The sequence below is a fragment of the Propithecus coquereli genome, unplaced genomic scaffold (genome assembly GCF_000956105.1).
Source record: "Propithecus coquereli isolate 6110/MARCELLA unplaced genomic scaffold, Pcoq_1.0 Scaffold212, whole genome shotgun sequence".
Taxonomy (NCBI): domain Eukaryota; kingdom Metazoa; phylum Chordata; class Mammalia; order Primates; family Indriidae; genus Propithecus; species Propithecus coquereli.
Genome location: NW_012146301.1, coordinates 599,160 through 623,137, shown reverse-complemented (window position 1 = coordinate 623,137; position 23,978 = coordinate 599,160). Strand labels below are relative to the sequence as shown.

At 51.1% G+C, this 23,978-nt stretch overlaps 1 protein-coding gene across 2 annotated transcripts in view; it reads right to left on the bottom strand.

Moving 5' to 3' along the window:
* Positions 1–23,978, bottom strand: part of FARP1 (FERM, RhoGEF (ARHGEF) and pleckstrin domain protein 1 (chondrocyte-derived)) — a 282,892-nt gene that overhangs the window by 4,084 nt on the left and 254,830 nt on the right. For both annotated transcript variants that reach the window (XM_012644448.1, XM_012644449.1), the window contains exons 17-24: positions 14,447–14,528; positions 9,055–9,292; positions 5,684–5,814; positions 3,593–3,661; positions 3,292–3,381; positions 2,688–2,770; positions 2,497–2,609; positions 1,857–2,023 (exon numbers count right to left, since the gene is read on the bottom strand). In XM_012644448.1, the coding sequence (XP_012499902.1) occupies positions 1,857–2,023; positions 2,497–2,609; positions 2,688–2,770; positions 3,292–3,381; positions 3,593–3,661; positions 5,684–5,814; positions 9,055–9,292; positions 14,447–14,528 (973 nt within the window). The remainder of the gene's footprint in view (positions 1–1,856; positions 2,024–2,496; positions 2,610–2,687; positions 2,771–3,291; positions 3,382–3,592; positions 3,662–5,683; positions 5,815–9,054; positions 9,293–14,446; positions 14,529–23,978) is intronic.

The following is a 23,978-nucleotide window of genomic DNA, read 5'->3' as shown; positions in this document are numbered from 1 at the left end:
CAGTCTTTCAGACCTAAACCCAACGTGACCAATGTCCTTACTAGGGGACATTTGAGCACAGACAAGGGAGAACACCCTGTGACCACCGAGGCATAGACTGGGGGGATGTGCTGTGTCCATAAGCCGGGGGGTGGCAAGGATGGTCAGAGCCTCCAGAAGGAACCAACCCTGCTGACACCTGGCTGTTGGAGAATAAATTTCTGTTGCTATAGCCAATTTGTGGCTCTGTGTTTGGCTGCCATGGGGGATAAATACAGTCTCCACCCCTCTGTTCCTTGTGTCCTCCTGGCCTGGGCTGAGTTCAGTCGGTTGGACAACCGCCCTGCAGCTCTAAGCGGAAAAGATCACGCTCGTCACGTCTCAGACCCTCCGCTGGCTCTAGCGCCATGGCTGAGGCCTCCCTAACATCAGAACCCACGTTGAATGGGAGCCCCAGAGCCTGCCCACAGCTTTCATTGAGGCCAGCGCATCTTTATGCTGTCCCCAAATATCCCCCTTCCTCATTTCTGCCTGTGCGAGTCACACGGGAGAAAGACGGGTGGGGGCCCTGGGGAGCGGGGCTCGCCTGCTGTTCTGGGAGCATGTTGGTGGCGTTCAGATCTAGACTGTTGAAGTGGCCTCACACTGGCTCAGGGCAGGTTCTGCTGCCAACGGGAGATCAAGACAACTTCCTTGTTGTAGAGCTTTCTGGGCTTCAAATGGTCCGAACAACAGCTATAACCCTGAAGAATTATTTGGAAAGATCAGGAAAGGTCTGGAAGTTTTCACAGTCCAGATCTGGGAGAGACCCGTCATCCAAGCCAATTCCAGGTGATGGGGCCCAGAGAATGACACTCCAAAATGAAGGCCTCAGAAGCAAAATCTCTGGCCTTCCTCTGCCCTCCTGTCTTGCACCCCTTCTCCCTGACGCTGGCCATAGCAAGGAGAATGCCCCTCCGCAGAGCCAGCCATAAATCCTAGAATACGACTCTAACCTTCCCCTGCCTTTCTGCCTTTGAGCTGGCCATAAAGAAACTCTCTGGCCTGCCTTGTCTGACAGTAGGTCGTAAGACCTCATTCCAGAGGGGTGCTGCCCCCCGGCCTAGGAGGAGGAAATGCTACGAAGGAGAGGCCGAGAAGAATCTGGACGGACAAGCCCTGCGGGGTTCCTCGCCTCAGTCTAGCAACATCAGCTCATATCCTTGTTCAAACACACTTCTACCCGCGTCCACTCCTCCTGGAATCTACATGTCAGGAGGGGACTTCATTCTGAAGGCTCCTGTGTCATGGAGAACTACGATTAAATAAACTTGTTATGTGTTTCACTTATTAATATGTCTCTTTTTAAAGGAATGTTGGCCGTGCCCCGCATAATGGGAGGAGAGAGGGCCCACCGCCTTCCAGCCCTGAACAGGGACAACCCAGAGCCGCCTGGAGAGGCCCCATCCTGCGCGCCCTTCTCCTCGGGTTCTTCCGTGACCTGTAACACGGGCCCTGACTGGCACCCACTTGCCATCTCTACTCCTTCCCCACGCACCCCAGTCCCACGGGACGGCTCCAGGACATGACGTTCAGAGCTGTCTGGCGGCTGTGCATGGGGGGCTACTTTCTAGGCTAACTCCATGGGAGGAAAGGAAAGAGGAGCGAACAAGAGAAAACCCACAGGCCGCAGCCAGCACTAATGAAAACCAAGAGATGCATCTGCATCTATGGAAGGACAACACCCACTCAGCTCTGCCTGCGGGGACAGCCGTGTGCGCTCAGAGGGGAACCCGGGGCTTTGGTCCCTTCCTGCTGGGTGGGGCTGTAACGGGCAGGCACAGAAGCCAGCACAAGGCGGGGACAAGAGCTATCCACGCGGCGCTCCCTGCCGGCACCTCCACGGCGACGCTGAAGTCCACCATGGAGACGCTGGTGTTGCGGTGCCAGCACACGTGCACCATGGTGTTGCCGCGGTGAGGGGTCTGGCGCTCCAGTGAGGTGCGCGAGGCACTCAGGTCGTCCTCTGACTCCTGGTCGGCTGCTGTGGCTTCATCAGGGGACTCTGCAGGGCATGGGCAAAAGGCAGCACTTCTGATCTTTCCTCCCAGGAAAAAGAGCCATCTGATACCCTCTCTGAGGTGCTGAGGAAGGCTCTGGAAGGTTGGAGGGCTCACAGTGGTCACACTCATGGCACCCACTGGTGGGGGGCATCCCACTGCCCCCGGCTAGGGACCCCCTTCCACACCCGGGAGCTTGGGCCGCAGCCCTTGCTCTACACAGATGACCTCATGACCTCTCCAGGGACAGTATGTGATAAATGCCAATGCTGGCCTGGAAAAGATGGCTTTCCTGCTCCCAAATACTGTTTTCAGTATTTTACTTTTAGAAAAAGGAAGCTCCCTGATTTTCAGCTTTAAACACAAATGTAGACCATGGACATGTGTCCTCCCGACAGGTGGTTTTAAACGCAGTGACGCCCTCCCTCTGTAAACCAGGCCCTCCGCCACCCCTCGCGGCTGCCCTGGCCGCACTTACTGTTGTCTGGGGGGCTGCTGGCCAGGAACTCGGGGGTGGGGCCGCTGCTCTTCTCCGCCAGATCAATGGCCATCTGGATGTCCTCAACCCACTTCTCCATCTCAGACCGAGAACTGGAGACAGAGAAGGTGTCAGCGTTCTGACCACAGCACGTGAAAGGGCAGGCGGGAAAGGGCGGCTCGCCGAGTTACCTGGCGGCCACGATGATGGACTGCCGCTGGCCCCGCAGGGTGAGGCAGTGGGGCACCCCCCACTCGTCTTCACTCTCCTCGATCTGCGGGGCAAGAGTTTGCAATGTCACGGCGGGGTCGTAAGCCAAGCGTTTCCAAACCTTCCTGAACTGGTGTGACCAGTGGCGCCACTGCTCGGGGCTCGGAGGAACCAGGAGCCCACGTCGGGAGCTGGGTTCCCACTCAGAAAACCATCAGAAAGGCAAGAGGGGCCCACAACCTTCCCTCTCTCCGGCCCCAGGACAGCGTCGGCAGAAGCCAGTGCTGTGTCCAGACCTGCTGCCCAGGGGCTACAGAATGGGAGCCCGCCCCGGCCTCTCGGGGGGCACAGGCAGCTGGCTGGGCCAGCTCCAGCCAGTGGGCACCGTTATTCTGGTGTGGTAAGGACCGTCAGGACTCCGGGGCCAGGCACAGGGGGGTGAGGGGCAAGTTCACACCACACGGCCCGTGTCAACCTTGATTCTAGAAGGCACGTGCATCCCAGGCGCAGGAGCCGGCACCTGCCAAGTCTGCCCTGCAGGCTGCCGGGGAAAGGCCCCACGTTGTGCCCTCCCGGCACACTCACCGTCATGCCATAGAGCGGGAGCTGCCCGTGGACTTTAAACTGATTCGAGGCTGTCAGCCCCCTGCTTGTGTACAGCAAGACGTCGTTGAACTAGAACCAGGAGAAGTGCAGCAGAGATGAAACCAGCATGTGCTGTCAGTAGGTTTTCGCCTCTTTCATTACCACGCCTCGCCCTCAGCAAGCCCGGTCTCGGCACCTCGGGCTGCTCCCTGTCCCCAGGTCCCCCCACTCGGGCAGCCTGAGCACCCTGCTCGCCCAGGGTGACGTGGATTCGCCAGGACTGGCAGCTCTCGCCACTTACCAGGAAGAACATGCGCTGCTGGAGCCCCTTCCCGGAGAGCTTGCCGAGGCTGCCCAGGCGGATGAACTCCTGCAGGAGACAAGCCAGAGCATCGCCGAGACCTGCCTTCCCCTCACCCGGTCCCCGCACGGTACAGTCACAGTGCTCAGTTCCAACGAACTGCATGCTTGCACCCCAGGTGCTGTGCTTAGGTCTCTGGGTATTGCCTCGCCCGTCCCAGGAAGCTGGCAGCTCCACCTACTAGGGGAAACTGAGGCTCAGGTTGAAGAGCCTGCCGGGGTCTGAGGACGAGGACTGTCACGTGACTCCCAGGCTCTATGGGGCTCCCCGCTGTGAGGAAGATGACAAGGACCCCAACCAGCTTCTCAAAGAAGCAGCTGTATAAAAAGTGGCACAAGGGACGCTGGAAGACGGAGAAGCCACATGAGTCCTGCGGCTAGAGGAATCTGCCCCATGGTTTGACTCTGCTGCTTAAAAACCAGTAACAGAGGCAGATGCGTCTAAGGAACTCTCTCTCGTCCTTGCACATGGAAAGTATCTCCTCAAAATCAGAAAGTCTTTACAAATGCTCTGTTTACCATGTAGCATAATATGTTAAATATTTTATGATGTTCAAAGTGAGGAGAAAATTATACCAGTTCCACAGGGCGTTTTTAAGGGTTCCTTGTGAAGGGCAGGTGAGGCTGGGAGGTGCCAGGCCTGGTAGGATCTTGTCACCAGCACAGCTGAAGCAAATCCCAGCCTGAATTTCCACCCAGTCCTTCCCAGTAACCTTCTGACAACCTCTAACAACTTGGTTTCCAGTCAGTTATATAGTTAGGCCTCCTGACGGAAATACCCCCCCGCCACAGGGAGCTTCCCTCAAGTGCCCGGAGTTACATGGATTTAACGTTTCCCGGGCAGCTACCTGTGGGATCAGACCCCAGGCCCGGGCACGCGGGACACCTGCCTGCAGGTTAAGGCTGGCCTGTGGCAGGTCAGTGTGGCTGCAGTTCCCTGGACCTGCGTAGTGTGGGACTTGAAAGTGGGGGGCTAGCAGGGTAAAGATACCATAGAGAGATCCGATAAGATGTAGCAACTGAGTATCTGATTCCTCGGCAATGGCTGCTTCCTAGGAAGGGAATGTGGAAAAGGTAGGCCTTTTACATGTGTTCTGTACTGCACTGGCCTGGCCAGGGTGTATGTACCGGAAGCCCTGCTCATTGGGAGTGTCCTGCGTCGTAAGGCAGGGCTGGAGAGGGGAAGGTTAATAGCCAAGTGAACTCACGTCTCTCTCAGAATTGTTTTCTGCCTAAAATGTTATTTTAATTTTGAATTAAAATTAAATTATGTACAGAACATTGCATCTTTAAAAAACACTTTTTGGCTGGGTGAGATGGCTCACACCTGTAATTCCAGCACTTTGGGAGGCCAAGGTGGGAGAATTGCTTGAGGCCAGGAGTTTGAGACCAGCTTGGGCAACACAATGAGACCCTGTCTCTGCAAAAAATAGAAAAATTAACCAGACATAGTGGCATGTGCCTGTAGTCCCAGCTACCCGGGAGGCTGAGGCAGGAGGATCACTTGAGCCCTAGAGTTTGAGGTTGCTGTGAGTTATGATGATGTCACTGCATTCTAGCCCAGGAGACAGAGCAAGACTCTGTCTCAAAAAAATAAATAAAATACTTTTCATACTTGCACAGGAATTTCTAGCATACTTTCATGCACTAACTCTCTCTGGCTTTGTATCACTATTTTACCCAATTCTTTTTTTTTTTTTATCTTCCATTTTCATTTACCTAGATTTTAAAAAATGAAATAAGCTATATCAAATCCTCTCTGGAGTATGGTAGGGGGAAAGTAAATAAGCAAATCAAACCATAAGTAGAAAATGCAGAACACGAGGTCAGAGGATTACCGTATCTTCTCCTAACACAATGATTCTGAACAACACTCGTGTTTTCCCAGTTACCTCCCAGGTAGAAGGAAACCATTGCAGGAGGAGACGTTTTACCTGGGGAGTGTCCGTGTTCAAAAGGTTCATATTTAAGCCCCTTAAAAGTCTCCTTTCTGTCTTCCCCTTGGATGAACACTGACACCACTGCTGCTTACCCTCCCTGGAATCACCAGATTGTCGATGCCAATCAAATCCTTCTTGAGTTCGTGCAGCTTCTGGAAATTCTCCATCTTGATCATCGTACCGTGGAGCTGTGCCACCATTTCAGTGATCTCTGCCAGCGCCGCTGGGAAGGGAACAGACACGCAAAGGCTGCAGCATTAATGGCCGGCAAGGGTCTTCCCCAGCAGCTTCCAGCCCAATGCTGTAGGGAGAGGCCCTCCTGGAGGGACAGCAGTGCTATTTCTCTATAATAAAAATGGAGGGATTTACTTTATGTATGTATTTGCTTTACTTTAGTTTCCCTAAAGCATCTTCAAAATGTAAATCACCCCTTCATGACTATGTCGCATGCAGCTGTCCTGCAATTAGGACTCATTGGCTCAGAGGGGCAAGACACAGGAGAGTAAGTGTGCCTTGAATTTTGTCCCAGGGTAGAGGTTTTTCTTTTCCCTCCTGTTAACCTAGAAATAACAAGGCACAGTGAACCAAAGAGGCCACAGCAAAATCTGGGGCAAAGTCAACATCGTTTTGAGAGAGGGTCTAATTGATACCGTGACACTTTTGGTAACCACCATCCCAGCGTACCCCACTTCTTCCTTGTGTTTACCAAGATGGTTGCAAGGGATAACTATAAAATTCAACTCTATTTTTCAATATAAGCACATCTCCCCTATACTGGTGGTCATCCAACATGTGAAAGGAGCTAATGCCCAATTTATGCGAGTTTGGGTGGCATGCAAATGCACAGTAGCTGAGCATCAAGAAAAGCAAGAAATACTGATAGAACTTCAATCTTCGAACTAAGTACCTCCCTTCCCCAGCATTTCAGCTTTGGAAGGGAAGCATTTGGTTTTCTTGCTTTTCCTGGAGGATGCAAATTAAATTCTCCCTGGCTTGTCACAGAATGCTTGGTTTCAACCACAGTGACAAACCCCAGGGTTTGCTCAGTCTTCAGACATTACCACCCAGTTTGGTCCAATACACATTTATTGGGCACAGTGCTCAGTGGGGTGGGAGTGAGGAGGCTCTGGGGGAAAAAGATGGATCCCAGGTCCCTTGGCGCTCGTGGGCAGGGCATGCTGGGAATGGCTCTTGGCACTCGACATCCCCCTAGTTCAGGAAATCTATGCTCAGACACACCTTGTATTCCCAATGCTTCTACAGTGATGCCACCTCATGTTTCAAGCTAAGCAACAAACACTTCTTTCCATTTAATTATCAAGGATAGACTATTTCCACTGGGGACTATTTAGAAAAATAGTAGAATGCAAACCGGGCAAGTCTGCCAAGGACAGCACATGCAAAACCAAACATTTTCTCACCCCTGTGGGTAACACATCTGTGGAGTCCTCAGAGCTGGGAGGGGCCTTGGGTCATTTCCTCCAGGCAGGGCCGACTGGCAACGCCAGTACAATAGGACAAGGTGGACGAGGTCAGCTCGACCTCAAGGGTCTGGCAAAAGCTGAGGCTCAAAGGATGGGAAGGATTTTCAGGAAAGGCGAAAGAGGTGGTGCCAATGACTCCCAGTGGGAGGAATGGAATATACGGCTGCGTGGAGGCCAGAGGCAGCACGGTTGGTTTGAAAGACTGATGGTCGACAGCAAACCACGTCGTGAGGCATTTGTCTTCCCCTTCCATAATTGCCAGGTCTCCTATGTATTGGGTTGTCTTCATAAAAAGTAATTTGTAGGAGTCCTTTATATATTCTAGATACTAACAGGGACTTTTCTAGAACAAACCTGGTATCACCATTTCTCTCCTTAAAACACTCCCTGTTTTGCCTTTCTCTTAGGTTAAGGCCTTGTGGGGTTTATAAGACCCTGTGGGATCTGGTCCCTGCTCACTATGCCAGCCTCATCTTGCCACTCTCTTTGTGTTGCACATTGTAGCCACTTCTACTTTCTGGAACGTTCCACAGTCTGTGTCTCCTGTGGACCTGTGTATGCACTGTTCCTAACTATTCTCCACACCCAGGTAAAAACCTTATTTAAATTTTAGCTTAAAGTTAAACATCCTTTCCCTCAGCCCCCTGGCCTAAGGCTGAGTCTGGTGTCCCGGCTGGCCCTTCTCTGTGACGGCCCCAACGCGGTGTCTGTCCCTACCCAGGTACTGGCCGGTGGGTCGCGTCATTCCCTTCTCCCTCGCACACCTAGCACAGGTGCTCACCGCGTAGCTGGTGCATGAGAGGCCAGATGGGCCTGATGATAAAGAATTTAGATTTTACCCTCAGGCAGTCGGGTGTCACCCAGCTTTTAAGCAAGGGAGTTAGAAGGAGACGGATTTTAAAAAAGATGACGCACGTGCTGAAGAGTTGGGAGGTGTTTCTGACACTTCAGGTCAGAGATCAGGGCCTTGACCTGCTAGTGGGTGTGCAGATCTGTGCCATCTGCTCAAGAGCCACCTACGGAGGGCCTGTGTGCGGCCCTGGCCCTCGAGGGGCTTATGGGCTGGCCAGGCAGTGCAGACGCCAACAGACCACGGATAACACGAGACAGAAAGACTGCGGTTCAAAAAGAGGATGCGTGGCACAGTGGGGAAAGCGTGGTCTGCAATGCCAGCTCTGACCTTTTACTAACGGATACAAGTCCCTTGCCCCACTGAGCCTCAGTTTCCTTATCTGTAAAATGGGATAATGCCACTGATCTAATAGAGCTATTAAAGAAGTAAAGGTGTGAGCACTGGTAGGATGGCTGACACAGTACCTGGCCAGGGGCTGAGCAGGTGAAAGTGGGTAACATCACCATGAGACAGCAGGGTAGGATGGCCGCTAGCCTGTGTTCTAGATTTAGGTTCCAGATCATTTTCTTCCCAGCCTGTGACTCTGGGCAGGCCATACCCTCTCTGGTCTCAGTAGTCCCGATATGTAAAAGCAGCTCCCCATGCCCCAGTGGTGAAGATTACGAGTTAATACAGAAGTGCTTATCGTGGCGACTGGCACGTCACAAACACCCAGCAGCAGCGAGCGCTGGGATGTTACGAGTTACGAGCCACCTTCCGTGGCCGACCTGAGGCGGGAGCGATGTGTTTCAACTATGCAGGCAGCGGACAGCTTCCTAGAAGGGGGCTGACTGGGAGTGGAGCTTCTCCAGAGTTCTCTGCACTGTACCACCCAGGACCAAAGCAGAAAATGCGTGAAGGGGAGGGAGAAAAGGGTCATAGTGACCATTGCACCTTCTTTACGGGAAGATCACGATGTAACAGAAAGCACCAGATCAGGATCATGAACACCTGGACATGCTAACAGCAGACGTCACGCCCCATCCCCCTCCTGCCCCAGGAGACCTGCCCCGGCTGGGCTCCGTCCCATGTCACCCAGCGCAGACCAGACACGCACGCCAGGTGACCCCGGGCACCAGGCGCTCACCTCGGCAGTCCCTGAAGTCGGCGTGGCTGGGCGGGTGGTGCTTGCACAGCCGCTCCAGGACCTGCTTGTAGTGCATGAGCCGGTGCAGCGGGCGGAGCAGGAAGGTGTTGAGTGGCAGGTAGCACACCTTCTGCAGCTCGAAGTCCCTGCACAGGCTCTCCAGCCGCCGGGAGCCCTTCATGCCGTTCTCCAGCGCCTCCAGCGCCTCGCTGTGCTGCCACAGGTGAGCCGCCAGGTGCTGGGGGCGACAGGGAAGGAAGGTGTGGGGGGTGGCCTGCCGCCGACCTGTGCGTCTGACTTGCAGAAACGAAGCGGACCTCCACTCTCGTTATTTCATCACGTTTAATTTCCTTAAATTTCATGTTTTTCATATTTCACTATAGCTTTATTATTTCATTAAGTTCTCAGGATGAAATAAAAACCTGTTAAGGTATTGAGCACTTTAAAATACATGTGGACTATAAATCTCTGAGCTGTGTTTGTGACATCAGAGGGACACGTGTTCTTTGAAAACAGACTGGCAAAACCGAGGGGAAACACGAACAGGGCTCCTTGGAGGGGGCCGTGGTTTTCTTCTAAATATCGTAAGATCACAAATAGACCAGGGCCATTCAATAAGCATTAGCTTTAAGAATACATTTCTATCTCACTCATCCCATCTGCTCGGACGTAACTAAGTGCCTACCGTGGGCCACCTACTTGGCCGGGTCCAGGGGCGGGACGAGGCTGGACACAGCCAGCTCCACCACGGTCAGGGCGCAGACAGACCAGGCACCGGAGACTTGGCTCCCTACGCAGGAGGGGAGGGATCCAAGGGAAGGACACTGCCAGACAGAGGGGAAGGGGCCAGGGATGCCCCAGGCCGCGACAGCAGTGGCTGTCTTCCAGGCTCACTTGGTGACCACCTCCCAGGATGGGCTCCCTCCCTCCCTCTCTGTGCTGGTAGCACCCGACCTGGACTTCCCGTCCAGACTATGGTCCAGTTTCTGTGGACGGAAACGTCACTCCCACACCGTGAAGAGCTGGAAACGAAATGTGTCCAAGCACAAGCCCACCGCTCCCGCCTCTGCTGGGGCCCCTGCCTTATTCTCTAACTTCAGGATCAGTGACACCACCAGCCAGCTTCTCGGGACAGAAGAACCTGGGGAACGTTCCAGAGTCTGTCTTTGAACCCTTCCCCAAGTGCTATCAGTTTCCCCTCCTAAAAACATCAGCCTGGTCTCCTCTTCCCTGCAGTGACTGTCCCTGTTTCAGCCTGGCACCCTCCGACACCATGTCCCTCCACTTTACTGTGAGATGGGCCACCAAAGTGAACTTTCTGAAATGCCACTGAACAGTGCTCAGGACGGGATCCCTCCCACCTCTCCAGCGTCAACTCTTGCTACCCTCACCCCAGGCCACCCACTGACCGCCTCGCACTTAACGGTGCCAGGCTCTTGTGCCTGGTGCCTCTGCACACGATGCCCCTGCTCAGGGCCCACGGGCCCTCCCTCAGGGTGAGCTCCGGGGCCTGCCCTGAGCCCTGCTCCTCTGAGCTTCTGCACAAAGTGCTCCATCTGTCCCGATTAGCCCACATCGCATGGCCTCCCCTGCGGGGTTTATTTTCTCACTTTCCATTTTGAAGTAGAGATTCATAGGAAGTTGCAAAGAAATGTATAGGGCAGGACCGTGCACTCCTCATCCTCCTCTCCTAATGGTCACATTCCACATGACTAGAGTATAATATCGATACCAGGAAGCTGGCACTGGTACAGCTCACAGAGGTATTTGGTTGTACCAGTTAAACACACCCTCACTTGCGTGTATGCGTGTACGTGTGCAGCTCTGTGCAATGCTCTCATACGTGATTTTGAGAGAGGGCATCGTAATGTCGCTGCATCCTTGGGGCCTAGAGTACATGGCAGGTGCCCAATAAATGTCTTGCCTCTATGTACTAATGAGCAAATGAAGCAATGCCTGCACCCCAGCCAAGGTGGGGGTCTTGGGAGGACACCTGCGTGCACGGGCGCTGGAATGCAGAGAAGGTCGGGGGTGGGGCGAAGGGGTCCAGAAAAGATTGCCGAGGACCAGGGTGGGAAGGCGTTTCTTCCTCAGGTTTACAGTTTGGCCTGAATTCTCCAAAGCACAGAGAAACCAGCAGGGTTTTGGGCAGAGTGAGTTCTGTGTTGTGCAAACGACGACTCTGGCCATGACAATGAACAGTAGGTTGGGAGGGCAGGTCTCAGGGTGGCAGGGCACTCATCAGAAAGCAGGCCTGGCTGTCCAGAGAGAGAAACTGAGTGAAAACTAACACCCAGGAGAAGCAAAGTGCTACGAGTGTTGGAAGAAGAGAGGGGGGACAGAAGGTTCAGGAAGCAGTGAAGGTCCCGCACGGATGGCCAGGGAGGTCAGATGAAAGGCTGGGAACTCCTTTGCACTGATTTTCAGGGCTTTTGTGCATGCAGGTGGATGTGTGCAGGTGGAAGTTCACACCGTGGGCTGGAGATCATGATTTGGGTCACTCTCTCAGGTGGGCGCTGAAGGCCCGGCCAAGCCCCCTGGGTCACGTTACCTCCCTCCTGTGTGCAGAGTGGCAACAGCCGACCAGGCGGGAGGCTCTGGCGCAGGCCCCGCTCAGCAGCCACACATGCAGGTAGGTGGACAGGTTGGGGGTGGGTCAGGAAAGACGCTGTAAGCCAGAGATCACCCTATGCATTTTGGACAACAGTGCTAACCTGGGCTTCCACAATTCTAGAACCTTCTGTCATTCCCCTTCACGCTTTACAAAAATTCTTAAAAACCAACAACCACCACAATAAAAAACAACCCAACTAATTTCTCTAAAAGGCTGCCAGTGGCTCTCAGCTGCTCCATCTATTTTTATTTTGCTTGCACAGAGCTCCGTGCTATAAATGCCCGTGGCGCGGGCACAATACTGAGATGCCAGCAGGCCGAGGAAGCCGGCTGCAGGCAGAAATGCCAGCTCACCAGACTGCGGAGAGACTGTGAGGAGCAGAAATCAGGTATATTTTTAGGAGGTCTTCCTCGCTAGGTTAAGGGAGAGGAGGGCGGAACATCAGCTCTCCCCGGGAAAGCAGCACAAGGGAGCTGGCACGCAAGCCGGAGAAGGGGACAAAGGAGAGCTGGTAAATAGCAGCATGCTGGGGACAGTCCCTGTGGGGCGGGAATGAGCCTGGCAGGTCTCCGCTGCTGTCCCCAAAGGCCCGTGGCAGAGTCCAGGCCTCCTAGAAGGGGGCCCTCCCCCTGGGTGGGCTCATGATCTCAGATTAGGGAACAGGGTGAGAGAAGGTGAGAAACCAGGATGGGCGGAGAGAAAGCGCAGAGCGTGAGAAGAGAGGAAAATACCGGGAAGGGACAATAGCAACAACATCGTGCTACAGAAGAGAGAGAAAAGGACATTTTTCTAAAGTGAAAGCAGCCAGTATAAAAAGGCTACATCCTATATGATTCTAACTATATGACATTCTGGAAAAGGCTAAACTGTGGAGACAGGAAAAGATCAGGGGTTGCCAGGGATTTGGGGGGCTGAGCAGGTGGAACACAGAGACGTGTTAGGGCAGCGAGACTGTTCGGTGTGACGCTGTCATGGTGCATCCACGTCATTACACGTTTGTCAGCACCCACGGAATGAACCGCCAAGAATGAGCCCATGTCAGCTATGGGCTTTGGTTAATCATAATATATCGATATTGGTTCATCGATTTTAGCAAACGTATCACACCAATGCAAACTGCTAATAAGAGGGGAAAGTGCGAGTGGGGGTTGGGGCAAGGATGTGGGGATTCTTTCTGCTCAATTTTTCTCTAAACCTAAAACTTCTCTAAAAAATAAAATATATTAATTTTTAAAACTACCATGGAAAGTTGAAAAGATGTCAGTTCAAGCTCACACCTAAAAATCCTAGCACCCTGCGAGGCTGAGGTGGGAGGATCTCTTGAGCTCAGGAGTTCGAGACCAGCCTAAGCAAGAGTGAGACCCTGTCTCTACTAAAAATAATTATCCAGGTGTGGTGGTGCGTGCCTGTAGTCCCAGCTACTGGGGAGGCTGAGGCAGGAGGATTGCCTGAGCCCATAGTTTGAGGCCACAGCCCTCTACCCGGGGCGAAAAAACAAAAGAAAATAAAAGACGTCAGTTGTTGTTCCCTCTGAGTTTTGTGCATTAAGCTTAGTTTATGCCATTAAAAATACGGCAGTTGTGGAACATCTCGGACAGTTCTTGCTTTTCTTTTTGCAGAGCATTCTGCAATCCTGATCTCTTCCACAGCCTCTCTCTGCTACTGCGTGAAATTGCAGAGTGTTGCTTTTTGAACACAGTGAAAAGGCGAACGATAACTCAGGTAAATAATATCTTCATCTTTGTTAAGAGAAAGAGACTGACAGGAAATCTCTTGCGTGGCCTCTGGTCCTATCTTTTCTGTGCCACTCCACACCCGCCATCCTCCCACGTCTCTACCTCGTGAGATATATCCCTCTAAGGGGAAAAACAGCTCTAAACTCACTTAGCCAGATTCATGGGAATTAATTCAAACTCCAACGGTAACTTTTAGTCTATGAGTGCCTCACATGTAAAGGTGCTCAGTTACCGCTGCATGGAGGGACAGACAGACGGAGGGACGGCTGGCTGGACTGGAATGGGGGCACCTGCCGCCTCTGGCTCCGAGAAGTGATTAGGTTTTACGGTTATTAGGCTCTGGGCAGTTGAGATACGGGAAGATTGCTTTAAAATGCAAATATGGATGTATTCAAAAGGTAACCTGAGTGAACTAAAATTTTCTATATTAAAGGAATTATTAATAAATTAAAATGAAAACTAAAAGAAAAAAATTTCAGCTATAAGACATAGGGCAGATTTCAAAACTGTGACAGAGTATTGGTTTAATATTTATTGACTTTTTTGGTTATATTTTCACTCTTAGATTATTGTAGATATTGCTGGATGGTTAAAAATATATTTGCCTTATACGCTGATTTAAAGTGGTAGAATTTACTGGAATTCCTACACAGCTCCGAATCCAGTATTTTTGTCATGCTTAGAAGAAGCCAAAGCAATGGACCGAAAATGTTCGGTCAACCAAATAATGTTATGTCTACACTTTTTGTTCTTTTTAAAGTTTCTGAATGATCTATTCCCAGAAAATACCTGTTTGGGGTACAATGCAGAGCTTCTGAAACAAAAAACTACCAAAAGTGTTTTCCCCAAAGTGATTGGATTTCCCTTTATGCTTCAAAATAAAATTATCCAGAAAGGCTGGAGGAACAGTTTACCAATCGGTCAGCCCCTGCTGCCTTGCGCTGGGTGTGGACGGTGACATCGGGGAGCACAGCTAACGCCCGGGCAGCCCCGGCGTTGTTTGCCCCAGTGAACTTGCTCACCCCAGGCCCAAGCAGCTCACCTTCATGCCCTGAATGTTCTTCAGCATGACGTCGCCGATTCTTTGGTAATCTCCTCTGACGTGGGCGTTCGAGCGGCCTTCCCTGCGGCAAAGGCAAGGGTCGGAAACGCACAGCGTGAGCAGTGACAACCCGACCAGAAGGTGCCTGGCTCTGGAAGCAAATACCGACCCGTGGCTTCCTTTCCATTCGCCTATTTGTACCTCTCCCCGGCCGTCCCCCAAACTTCTCATGGGGTCACAATGTTAGCATTGGCAGGAGACTCTGAAATCACCCCACTCATCCTGCAGACAAATAATTCCACTTATGCTTCAAAAGAGACAAGGCAGAACCAATTTCTGATCCTTTTCAATTAGTCTTATTTTATATTAATTCTTTTCCACCCACACTTGGGTGATTTTAGCATCATTAGATCAGCATGGGGGTGACTTCTAGTAACCGGCTCGTGAAATGGATCCTATCCTATAGCCGGGTACTGACACTTGTATGAAACAAAACTCAGCTTGCAAATCAAGGTTCTGCTTCCAACAGCCTTCAGCCTGAAGCAGACAAAAGCTGTCTGGAAAGCCCCCGGGAAGAGAAAAACATAACTGAGAAAGTGTAGGAGACCCACCCCTAAAGGTGCGAGTGGGGCAGATGACACAGTAGCCAGAGAGGGGGCCAGGCGTGGGGAAGAGGGCTGGGGTCCTCCCAGACCTGCTGGGGGTGGTGCCAGAGTTGAGGGCGCTCTCAGCACAGTGTCGGGTACATGTTCGTGTTTCCTGTGGTTATATGAATATGTTCCCAGCCAGTGTTGATTAATCAGGGGCTTAAACAACAGAGAGAAATATAGTAACAGTAATGGCAGTGAGTACTTACTGAGTGACCAGACCCGAGCTGAGCACACTGTAGGCTTTAACCCATTTAATCCCCACAGCAACCTCCTGAGGCAGGTACCATTATCACCCTCATCTCACAGCTGAGGAAACTGGGGCATAAACTAAGTAACTGGTCTAAGGCGTGAACTTGCAGGCAGCACAGCTAGTCCGGTTTGAGTCCAAACGCCCAACCACTGTGCTGGTATCTGCTCATTTACCCACAGGTGAGAAAAGAATTTCTCAGAGACAATAAAACACGATTTTCAACACTCAACCTGGCTAATATCTTCAAACCAGCTGTTCAGGATAGCTAGAGGCCAACTTACATTGAAGGGATGAATTAAAAAAAAAAAAAAAAAAGTAAAAGTCCGAGCACCGGGCTTCCAGGCAGAAGGGAGAGGTGCTCAAAGCGGAATGACACAGACGCCACACGCGTCGGGATGGCCTCGGGGGTTTACGCACACCCCACAGGTAGCGGCAGCTGAGAACCCTCCAGCAACGAGAGCCTTCCCGACTGCCGACTCAACGTCTGATGCATCGGGGACCTTCAGAGGACCAGGGGAGGGCAGGGAGGATGCACACGCTTAATTCAGCAGACCCAGGGGTGCAAAGGGCAGTGCGAGGAGAAGCAGGTCGCCCTGGCCTCGCGGACCAGGCCGGTCCGGCGCTGACCGTCCTACTGGTTCCAACCAAGCACACAGAGTACATCGCACTACGGCGGGGCTGAGAGCACCCAGACGTTTTAGGCAATGAAAGCTGCTCTAAAAGAAAAGGAGAGCGCGCACCCACGAGGCTCCCCAGCCCTGCCCTGGGCTCTCCGTCGTGCCTGTTGTGCCATCTTCCACCTGTTCCAGTCTCTTCCGCCCGGACATAGACTCCTCCAGCCTTTGCTTCCTCTTAGCTGCCTTAATTTCCTCTCCTCCTCTTCTAATTCTATCCTCGCCGCTGCCCTGCGATGGTTCTGGAAGGTCACCATCACCAAGTGACTCTCTCGGGGCTGGTCAGCCCCCGCCCGGCACCCTGCGCTCACTGGCTTCGGGAAGCCGTCCTCCCCACACGCCCTCCTCTTCCGGGCAGCCCTCGCTACTGGCAAGGTGTCTGTGTCCCTCAGGCATCCACTGGTGACCCCCTTCCCCTTTCTATTTCTTCCTGTAAACCTCCTCTCTTCGCCGTGGTTTCCATTCATGATGACACATCTATACCCAAATGTTCTCTCTAGCCACAGACTCAGGTATTTTTCAGACCTTCCGGAGGGCTCCAACAGGGTGAATGATTTTGTTTCCAAAACTCGATCCTCTTCCTCCACTTTCATTCTTAACGACGTGACTCTTCTACCCCAAGCCTGTTACCTTACGTGTTCCTCTCCCTCTTCCCAGCTACTGGATCAAATTCTCCCCCAAAATGGGATCACTGGGCATTGCTCCAGCCTCTGACTCGGACCCAGGCTCTCCTCTGGACACGTTCTTCAGCCCACTGCGAATTATTCCGTCCCACCAACTGCAGGGCTGAGGGGTCTCTGGCTTTGTAGCCAATGGTTCATCAAATCGCCCCCGAGCAGCCTGTGGTGTGGCCGCCTCGCCGACCCTCACGCTGGCTGGCTGCTCTTCCTCTTACGCACGGAGCAGGAAGTGAAGTAAACCGACAGGGAGCTCCGGCTCCTGCATGAGAAGCGGCCACCTCACTGCACCTTCGGCATCACACAAGGCTCTTGTAAGAGCTGAGAGGTCCTTCCCTCTCCTCACCGCACCCCATGCTGGAACAAAGCAGACCTTCCCCTCAAAGGAGGACCGAGTTACCGAGCAGGAACGACCTGATTTTGACTAAATGCCACACGTCCACAGCAGGAGGCAAGACACAACTTATGCTTGATTTGCGGGCATGTTGCTATTATCGGGAACTTAAATTAACTAACCCCAGAATTTCCAGCCAGGCATGCCGTTTAACAATGTTCAGAGGACGTCATTTAGATGTTTTAACGGCGTAGTCTGGACTGGCTGGGCAAGGCAAGGAACGGGAGGACTGCTGGCTTCCGATGGTCACGGACAACCTCCTCTCTCTCATAGGATATTTGTGTACCCAAGAGAAAATGAAGTGCTGGAAAGAGGACACGGGGGAGGGCGGTGGGGATGACATGGAAGCCCAACGTCACATATTCTACTTCCTCTGTTCTCCTGCCAATTATTTATTAAGAGAAAATCTACTAATGTTCAAACTCCAAACTCAAGAGGGCGTTTTTTCCTGCATCCACTTGCTCTCTCTTCCTCTAAGCCCTCAGCATTTTTCATTTCAGAAATAGCTCTGGGTTGGCAGCATCAGTCCCCTGTGCAGCGGGGAAGACACTGACATCCCTAAATTTAAAGGTTGTCAGCTCCCGGTGGTGTGGTGGGCACAGGCTGGGGGTTACTACATGAAGTTACTGCAAACAGTTCAGGTAAACCTGTCCCTCCCCTCCCGTCCCGTCCCTCCCCCAGCAGACATAGCAAGGCCCAGCCCTGCTTGGGTCCAAACACACAGGACACGGTCCGAGGGCCTGGGAACAAAACCCAAATGCCCGCTGCCCCGTGCAGAAATGCCTTCATGTTTTCACTTCCTCTACACGCTACTGCCACAATCTACAAATTCAAAGCGATCATTTCATTATGAACAGCTAAAAGGTCATTTTATCATCAAGAACATGAAGAAGTAATTATAAGTCTTCCACAACATCCTCCGGATGTTAACCTCACAAGAAAAGGGCCCTTGTTGGGAAGGCAGGGCCACATACTTGTTGTCTGTGTAATTACCACACAGCAACAAAGATGAAAATTCTTCTGACAGTTTCACTCGGGAAAACCATGTAAAAGTCTGCTAAAGCAGCTGCCTAGATGCTAAATTCTGACCCGTGCAACAAGATCAATTTACTCCCTGGAGCAACTACATGTTATCTGGTTGCGGGGTTGAACACACACACCTGTGCACACGCACCACGAACTTTCAGGTCTTCCCGACCTTGTATAAAAGCTCCATTCACCCCACTGTGTGCCAGGCGGTGACTGAGCAGCAGAATGGCCAACCGCCAGGAAGAAGAAAAGGACATGAAAATGACCACTGCTCTGTGGGTGGGCTGCTGCCCAGACCGTGAGAGCTCTGCCCATCGTCCCCCCGGAGGGGGCAGGAGGAGAACGCACACCAGGGTGTTGCCCTGACTGCCCACAGACCCTTCCACAGGCTGCGGCTGCAGGTGGGCCAGGCCAGCCAGGATCAATCAGTATTTCGGCCTCCCATTCACATCCCTAACTGCAGGGGCAACATAAAGCACATTTAGAATCTTAAAAGAAACAGAGTTCACAGTCTGCAGATGACCTTATTGGCAATAACATCTCCCAACTCTCCCACAAAGTATCATGACCCCAGGAAGTGGTCTCCCTCTGGAAGGGTGTGTTTTCCAGAAAGCAGTCACATTCGGCTTAGCTTCGGTAAAGTGTCTGCGGAGATTCCTTACTGGCGAAAGCAGGCAGTGACTGACACACTGGGTGTTCCAACTGGCCCGATACGGTCCCAAGCACGTTTATTCAACACCCAGCCCTCCCATTCCCCTGGCCACAACATGAAGAATCATCTCTTAGATTAAAACACAAAACCGAACTGTGCAGCTTGGAGCCGGGGGCTGACTTTTTCGCATGGCTTTATGTCTGGATGCTCTCTGACCCCCCAAAATAGACTTGCTTTTTAGAAGCCACCGAGTCCTTATTTGCAGAACAAACATCACATCCTTGTTCTTACCATTCCCTGTAGTTTCTATGACTCTAAATGGAAAAAAAAATGTACGTAATTATGTGGTCTGTGTGCCTATGTAAGTAAAGGGGTAGCGTGTAAATGGATAAAGAGAAATCTTACAGTGATACATGGCGGGGAGGGTAGCTGGGATCAAAAAGCAAACAAATTAGCCAAAGTAATAGGGTACATTATTACACATTATATATAAACCACATGTAATATATGTGGATTTCCGTATCTTTGATGGATTTCAATATCTGTTGAAATCCATGGAAAGGAAAAGTCCCATTAACTTTAACACTAATTCTCATCCTCACCACGGAGTAGCGTCCCCACGGGGCCAGGTGTGTGACAGCTTCGGCAGCTGCAGGTAACACAGGAGACAGAAGCCTCACATTCTCAGCCGCTCTCAAGCCCTTCAGTTATGCTCTTAGGTCGTTCAGAGCTGTGGCTCTTTCCTTCTGAGGCTTAGCACCCGGTGAGTTGAGTAAGGGGAGCAAAAGTTACACCCAGTCACCGGCAGGTCTGATGGTGTGCAGAGGAGCCCCGGTGCTATAACCCAGGTTTGGTCCTGCTGTTAACGGGCACATATTAAAATGTAGCAGAAGAGCCACATGGAACTCGCCCAGCAACCTGGAGAGCGCCCTCTCTCAAGTGTCTTCCTGCAGAAACCCACCTGCTACTCTGGCAATTGGAGAAATCGTTTGCGTTTGTCTAAGGAAAGCAGCTTGCTCTCCAAGCACAGCGGGCTCTACGGTCATGAATAAAGCTGAAAATCCAAGAAGAACTAGCTCCAGGCTATGCTGGAGAACGTGAAATTTTACTCATGTTTAAAAGGAAACAATCACCAGCAACCATCATCCCTGTCACCCTCGCCGGACAGCAAACAGCCTACTCAGGGTGGAATGTGATCGGAAGATCATGGTGTCCTTAAAGTGATGAGCGATAATTGTAAACCCTTTTGTACGGGTCTTGTTTTTAAAAGCAGGGAAAACCTTCTTCAAACAAAAGCTTTCAGACAGTAGGCCTGGTCTGGCTGCAGCAAGGAGTGGCAGGCTTAGGAAACCATCTCTGAGTCTGGCCTTTTGACGACTACCTCAAAGACTCAGAATCCCAGCAAAGTGGCTAGCAAGGGACGCGGTGTGCAGGGGCATTCCATCATGATGGGGAAGGAAAACCGCGTCTATCCATCTTTCGCCAAAGTTCCTTCCCCCTTGAGCCTCTAGAACCGTGTTGTCCAACATGGCAGCCACACAGGGATATTTACATTTTAACTCCACTTAAAATGAAGTAAAGTTTTAAAATTCAATTCCTTAGTCACACTAGCCACGTTCTGAGTGCTCGGTAGCCAGACGTGGACAGTGCTTAATATATTGGCCAGTGCAGATGCGGAACATTCCCATCATCCTAGTGAGTTCCAGCAGACAGTAACGTTTCCAGCTACCTCTCCTCCCCTCCGCTCAAAGGCTCCAGCAAAGAAGAAAAGGGTGTAGGCCCCACCTGGCCTTACACCGAACAACTTCTGGCAAGGCACCCCTTTCTGAGCCTCATTTTCCACGGAGAGAAAGATGAGGATAATTCCACAGGGTGGTTTTGATTGTCAAACAAGACAATTTAAGGGAAAATGCTTTAAAAGATGCTGCAGAAATGCAAGGTGCTTTAGCGTACAGTTGTAAAGCTATGATTTTTTTTTTTTTTAATACTTTCAGGATTTCTGTTCTGAGAAAGGGTCAGATACCCACTGATCATTGTAGCATGAGTGGAACACAGAACAGGAGCTCTTGAACTCTTCCTGGCTCCTTTGTAAATCTTATCGGCTGGTTCCAGCTGCCTCCTTGGTACAGGGAAAATTAGAAAGTAAGCTCTACAAGAACAGGAATCTGCCTTTTTTTTTTCTTTACTGAACACTGAGAAGAGTGACTGCCCTGTAGTAGGAACACAATAAACAAACAAAAGTAGCTCCTGGCTAATTCTGATGACTCCAGGGCTCTTGACTGACTCTGCTACTTTTCTAATGAATTTTAAAAGATGCAAAAAAACCCTCAGCTCTTCCTCGGATTGATGGAATTAGCATAAGGAACAGTTTTAGCCCTCAGGACAGCAGCAGACATGCAAAGTTTTTGTTGGGAGGGTTTTAACTACCATGTTTTGAAGGCCACCATGTTCTAGAAACTGTGCTAGATGCTGTGCAAACTCGGCTCCTTCATCCCTCACAGACTCGGCTCCTTCATCCCTCACAGGCGAGACACCATTGTCTCCACTTTACAAAGCACTGATGTTAGGGAGGTTCAGTGACCTGTGCTTGCTTTGGCAGCACATAGACTAAAACTGGACGCTACAGAGGAGGTTAGCACGGGTCCTGGGCAAGAATGACACACAAATTTCTGATGTGTTCAATAAAAAAAAAAAGCAAGGATCAGTAACTTGCCCAAGGTCGCACAGTGGTAAATGCGGGTGGGGCATGGGGCACTGAGATTTAAACTAAGATCTGACTCCAAAGCCTTTTTTTAAAAAAAAATTTCCTACAAGGCCTAAAACTGGTGGTATAAGTGATAGTAACAGGTCACATCTCTAGGCTGTGGAGTGCAGATGGCTTCTGCCACCAATAGCCCAGGGTATATAACTGGGAAGACGAGGGTCACATCCTTGCCCCTGTCCCCGCAGTCCGTGTCTGGGTGTGTTTTGCAGGAGTGGCGCAGGTAGCGGGCCGGACTATTTTAGATCACGTTTAGGGCTGAGGCGCCCTGGGAGCCAGGAAGTCGTTCTTGTGTTATGAGCCAGCCGTTGACAACGCTGCTTCTTGGACTTCTTTCCCTCTAAAGGCTAGGTAAACTCCTCTTTCCTTCTCCTCAGCCCACCTGTCCTCATTCTTCTGATGTGGCTTCGGGGACAAGTACCGAACTTTCGGTAACACCAGGCAATTCTCTCTTCCCTAAGTTCCCGCAGCTGTGTCCCTCCTCACACGTGTGATTCAACCAGAGGCCATCAAAAAAAAAAAAAAAATCCCCAAACCAAAAAACAAATATATCTTAAGAATTTCCCAGACACTATAGGGAAGTAAAGAATACAGACATGAAATACGATTCCTCAAAAATTCCTAAGACATCACGTAAGTGTTAAACACAACACAAAGGCTTCCCTAGTACTGGAAGAGGACGGGAGAAAGTGGTTTACATTTGTTAGAGGTTAATGTCATCCAGCCCCCAGGATTTGAACAAAGCATGTGGAGGGAGGCGTAATTTTCTTTACTCTCATCCCTTTAGTGAAAAGTCAGTCCCTGTGTCTCTGAAACTATGGCCCTGAGAGAAATTTCCTAGCAAGAGGGCAGAAGGCTGGGTCGGAAAATCAAACCACAGGTTTTGGAGGCAGCAGAGGAGAGAGCGAGGGCTCAGGGGCTGCACCGCCTGGGTTCAAGTCCAGCAGGAGTCACACAACCTTGGGCAGGTTGCTTCATCACACTGTGCCTCAGTTTCCTCTCCTGTACCTACCTCCTAGCATTGCTGTGAGCGCCAAGTGAGGTAGCGTGTTTGGTGTGCGTGGAACAGAGCCTGGTGGGTGTCATCACTACTATTTTTGCTGCAATCATTTGGGAGTGGACAGACAGGCTCTGAGGGCAAGTGGCAAGGCCTAATTATGCAGAAGTCACCTCTGATATGACCAGCCTTGTCGTGGCCATTTCACCATAAAAAAATATCTTGGTAGATTAGAAAAAATTCTAACCTATTTTCTCAGGTTTGAGACCTAAATGTAATAATTCTGCAGACAAAGTCACCAGAGGGCCAGCGTTGAGCAGATGCCACGAGCTTCCTACTCATGAACCTCAAGAGACCAGACCGCGCAGGAGGGTCTCCTGAGCAGCAGCGCCGTCCTCAGAGCTGGGCAGGAAGAGGGGAGGCCGAGGGTCTGCAGACTTGGGAGCTGGAGAGGGTGCTGCTGTGGTCCTGGGTTGTCGCCCAGGGCAAGCCATGCTCATTTTCTCCTCCGAAGAGTGAGGAATCCTGGGCAGATGCTCCTCTGCCCCTCCAAGGTGTGATATCCTGGGCTCTAGTGACATAGCGCCAAAGGCAGCAGCCACAGAGTCAGCCCAGACCTGAGTTCAGGGCGTGCCTCTGTCACTGACAGGGCAGCCACAGGCAAGGGGTTTAATCCCTCTTAGCTTCATTTTCCTAATCATAAAATAGGAATAATAATACCTATACCTGTGAAAGTTCTTTTTGAACAAGAGTTGACAGACATTTTATGTAAAGCCCAGATAGTAAATATGTGAAGCTTTGTGCGGTGTGGTTTCTGCTGCAACTACTCAACTCTGCTGGTGCAGCACAAAAGCAGCCCTAAGGTGATAAGAATGGGTATGGCTGTGTTTCAATAAAACTTTATTGACAAAATAGGCAAGACCAGATCTGTCCCATGGGCTGTAGTTTGCAAGCCCCTCTTTTTGAAGTTCAATGAAAAAAATGATCATTTTTATTTTGGTCCTTAACACAGACTTTGCACTGGTATAATGTACATGCAGTTTGTACATGGTAACCGCTCATTAATGGGAGTTCATTATTAATACTAATGCCACAAACTTTGCATTTGAATATGGTTTTATAAGTTTTCCCTTTTTTTTTGAGACAGTCTCACTCTGTCACCTTAGGTAGAGTACAGTGTTGTCATCGTAGCTCAGTGCAACCTCAAACTGCTGGGAATCAAGTGATCCTCCTGCCTCAGCCTCCCAAGTAGCTGGGACTACAGACGTGCACAACACCGGCTAATTTTCCTATTTTTAGTAGAGACAGGGTCTCGCTCTTGCTCAGGCTGGTCTCGAACTCCTGAGCTTAAGCGATCCTTCCACCTTGGCCTCCCAGAGTGCTGGGCTTATAGGCGTGAGCCACTGTGCCTGGCCAGGTTTTATAGGTTTAAAACACTGTCTATCTTT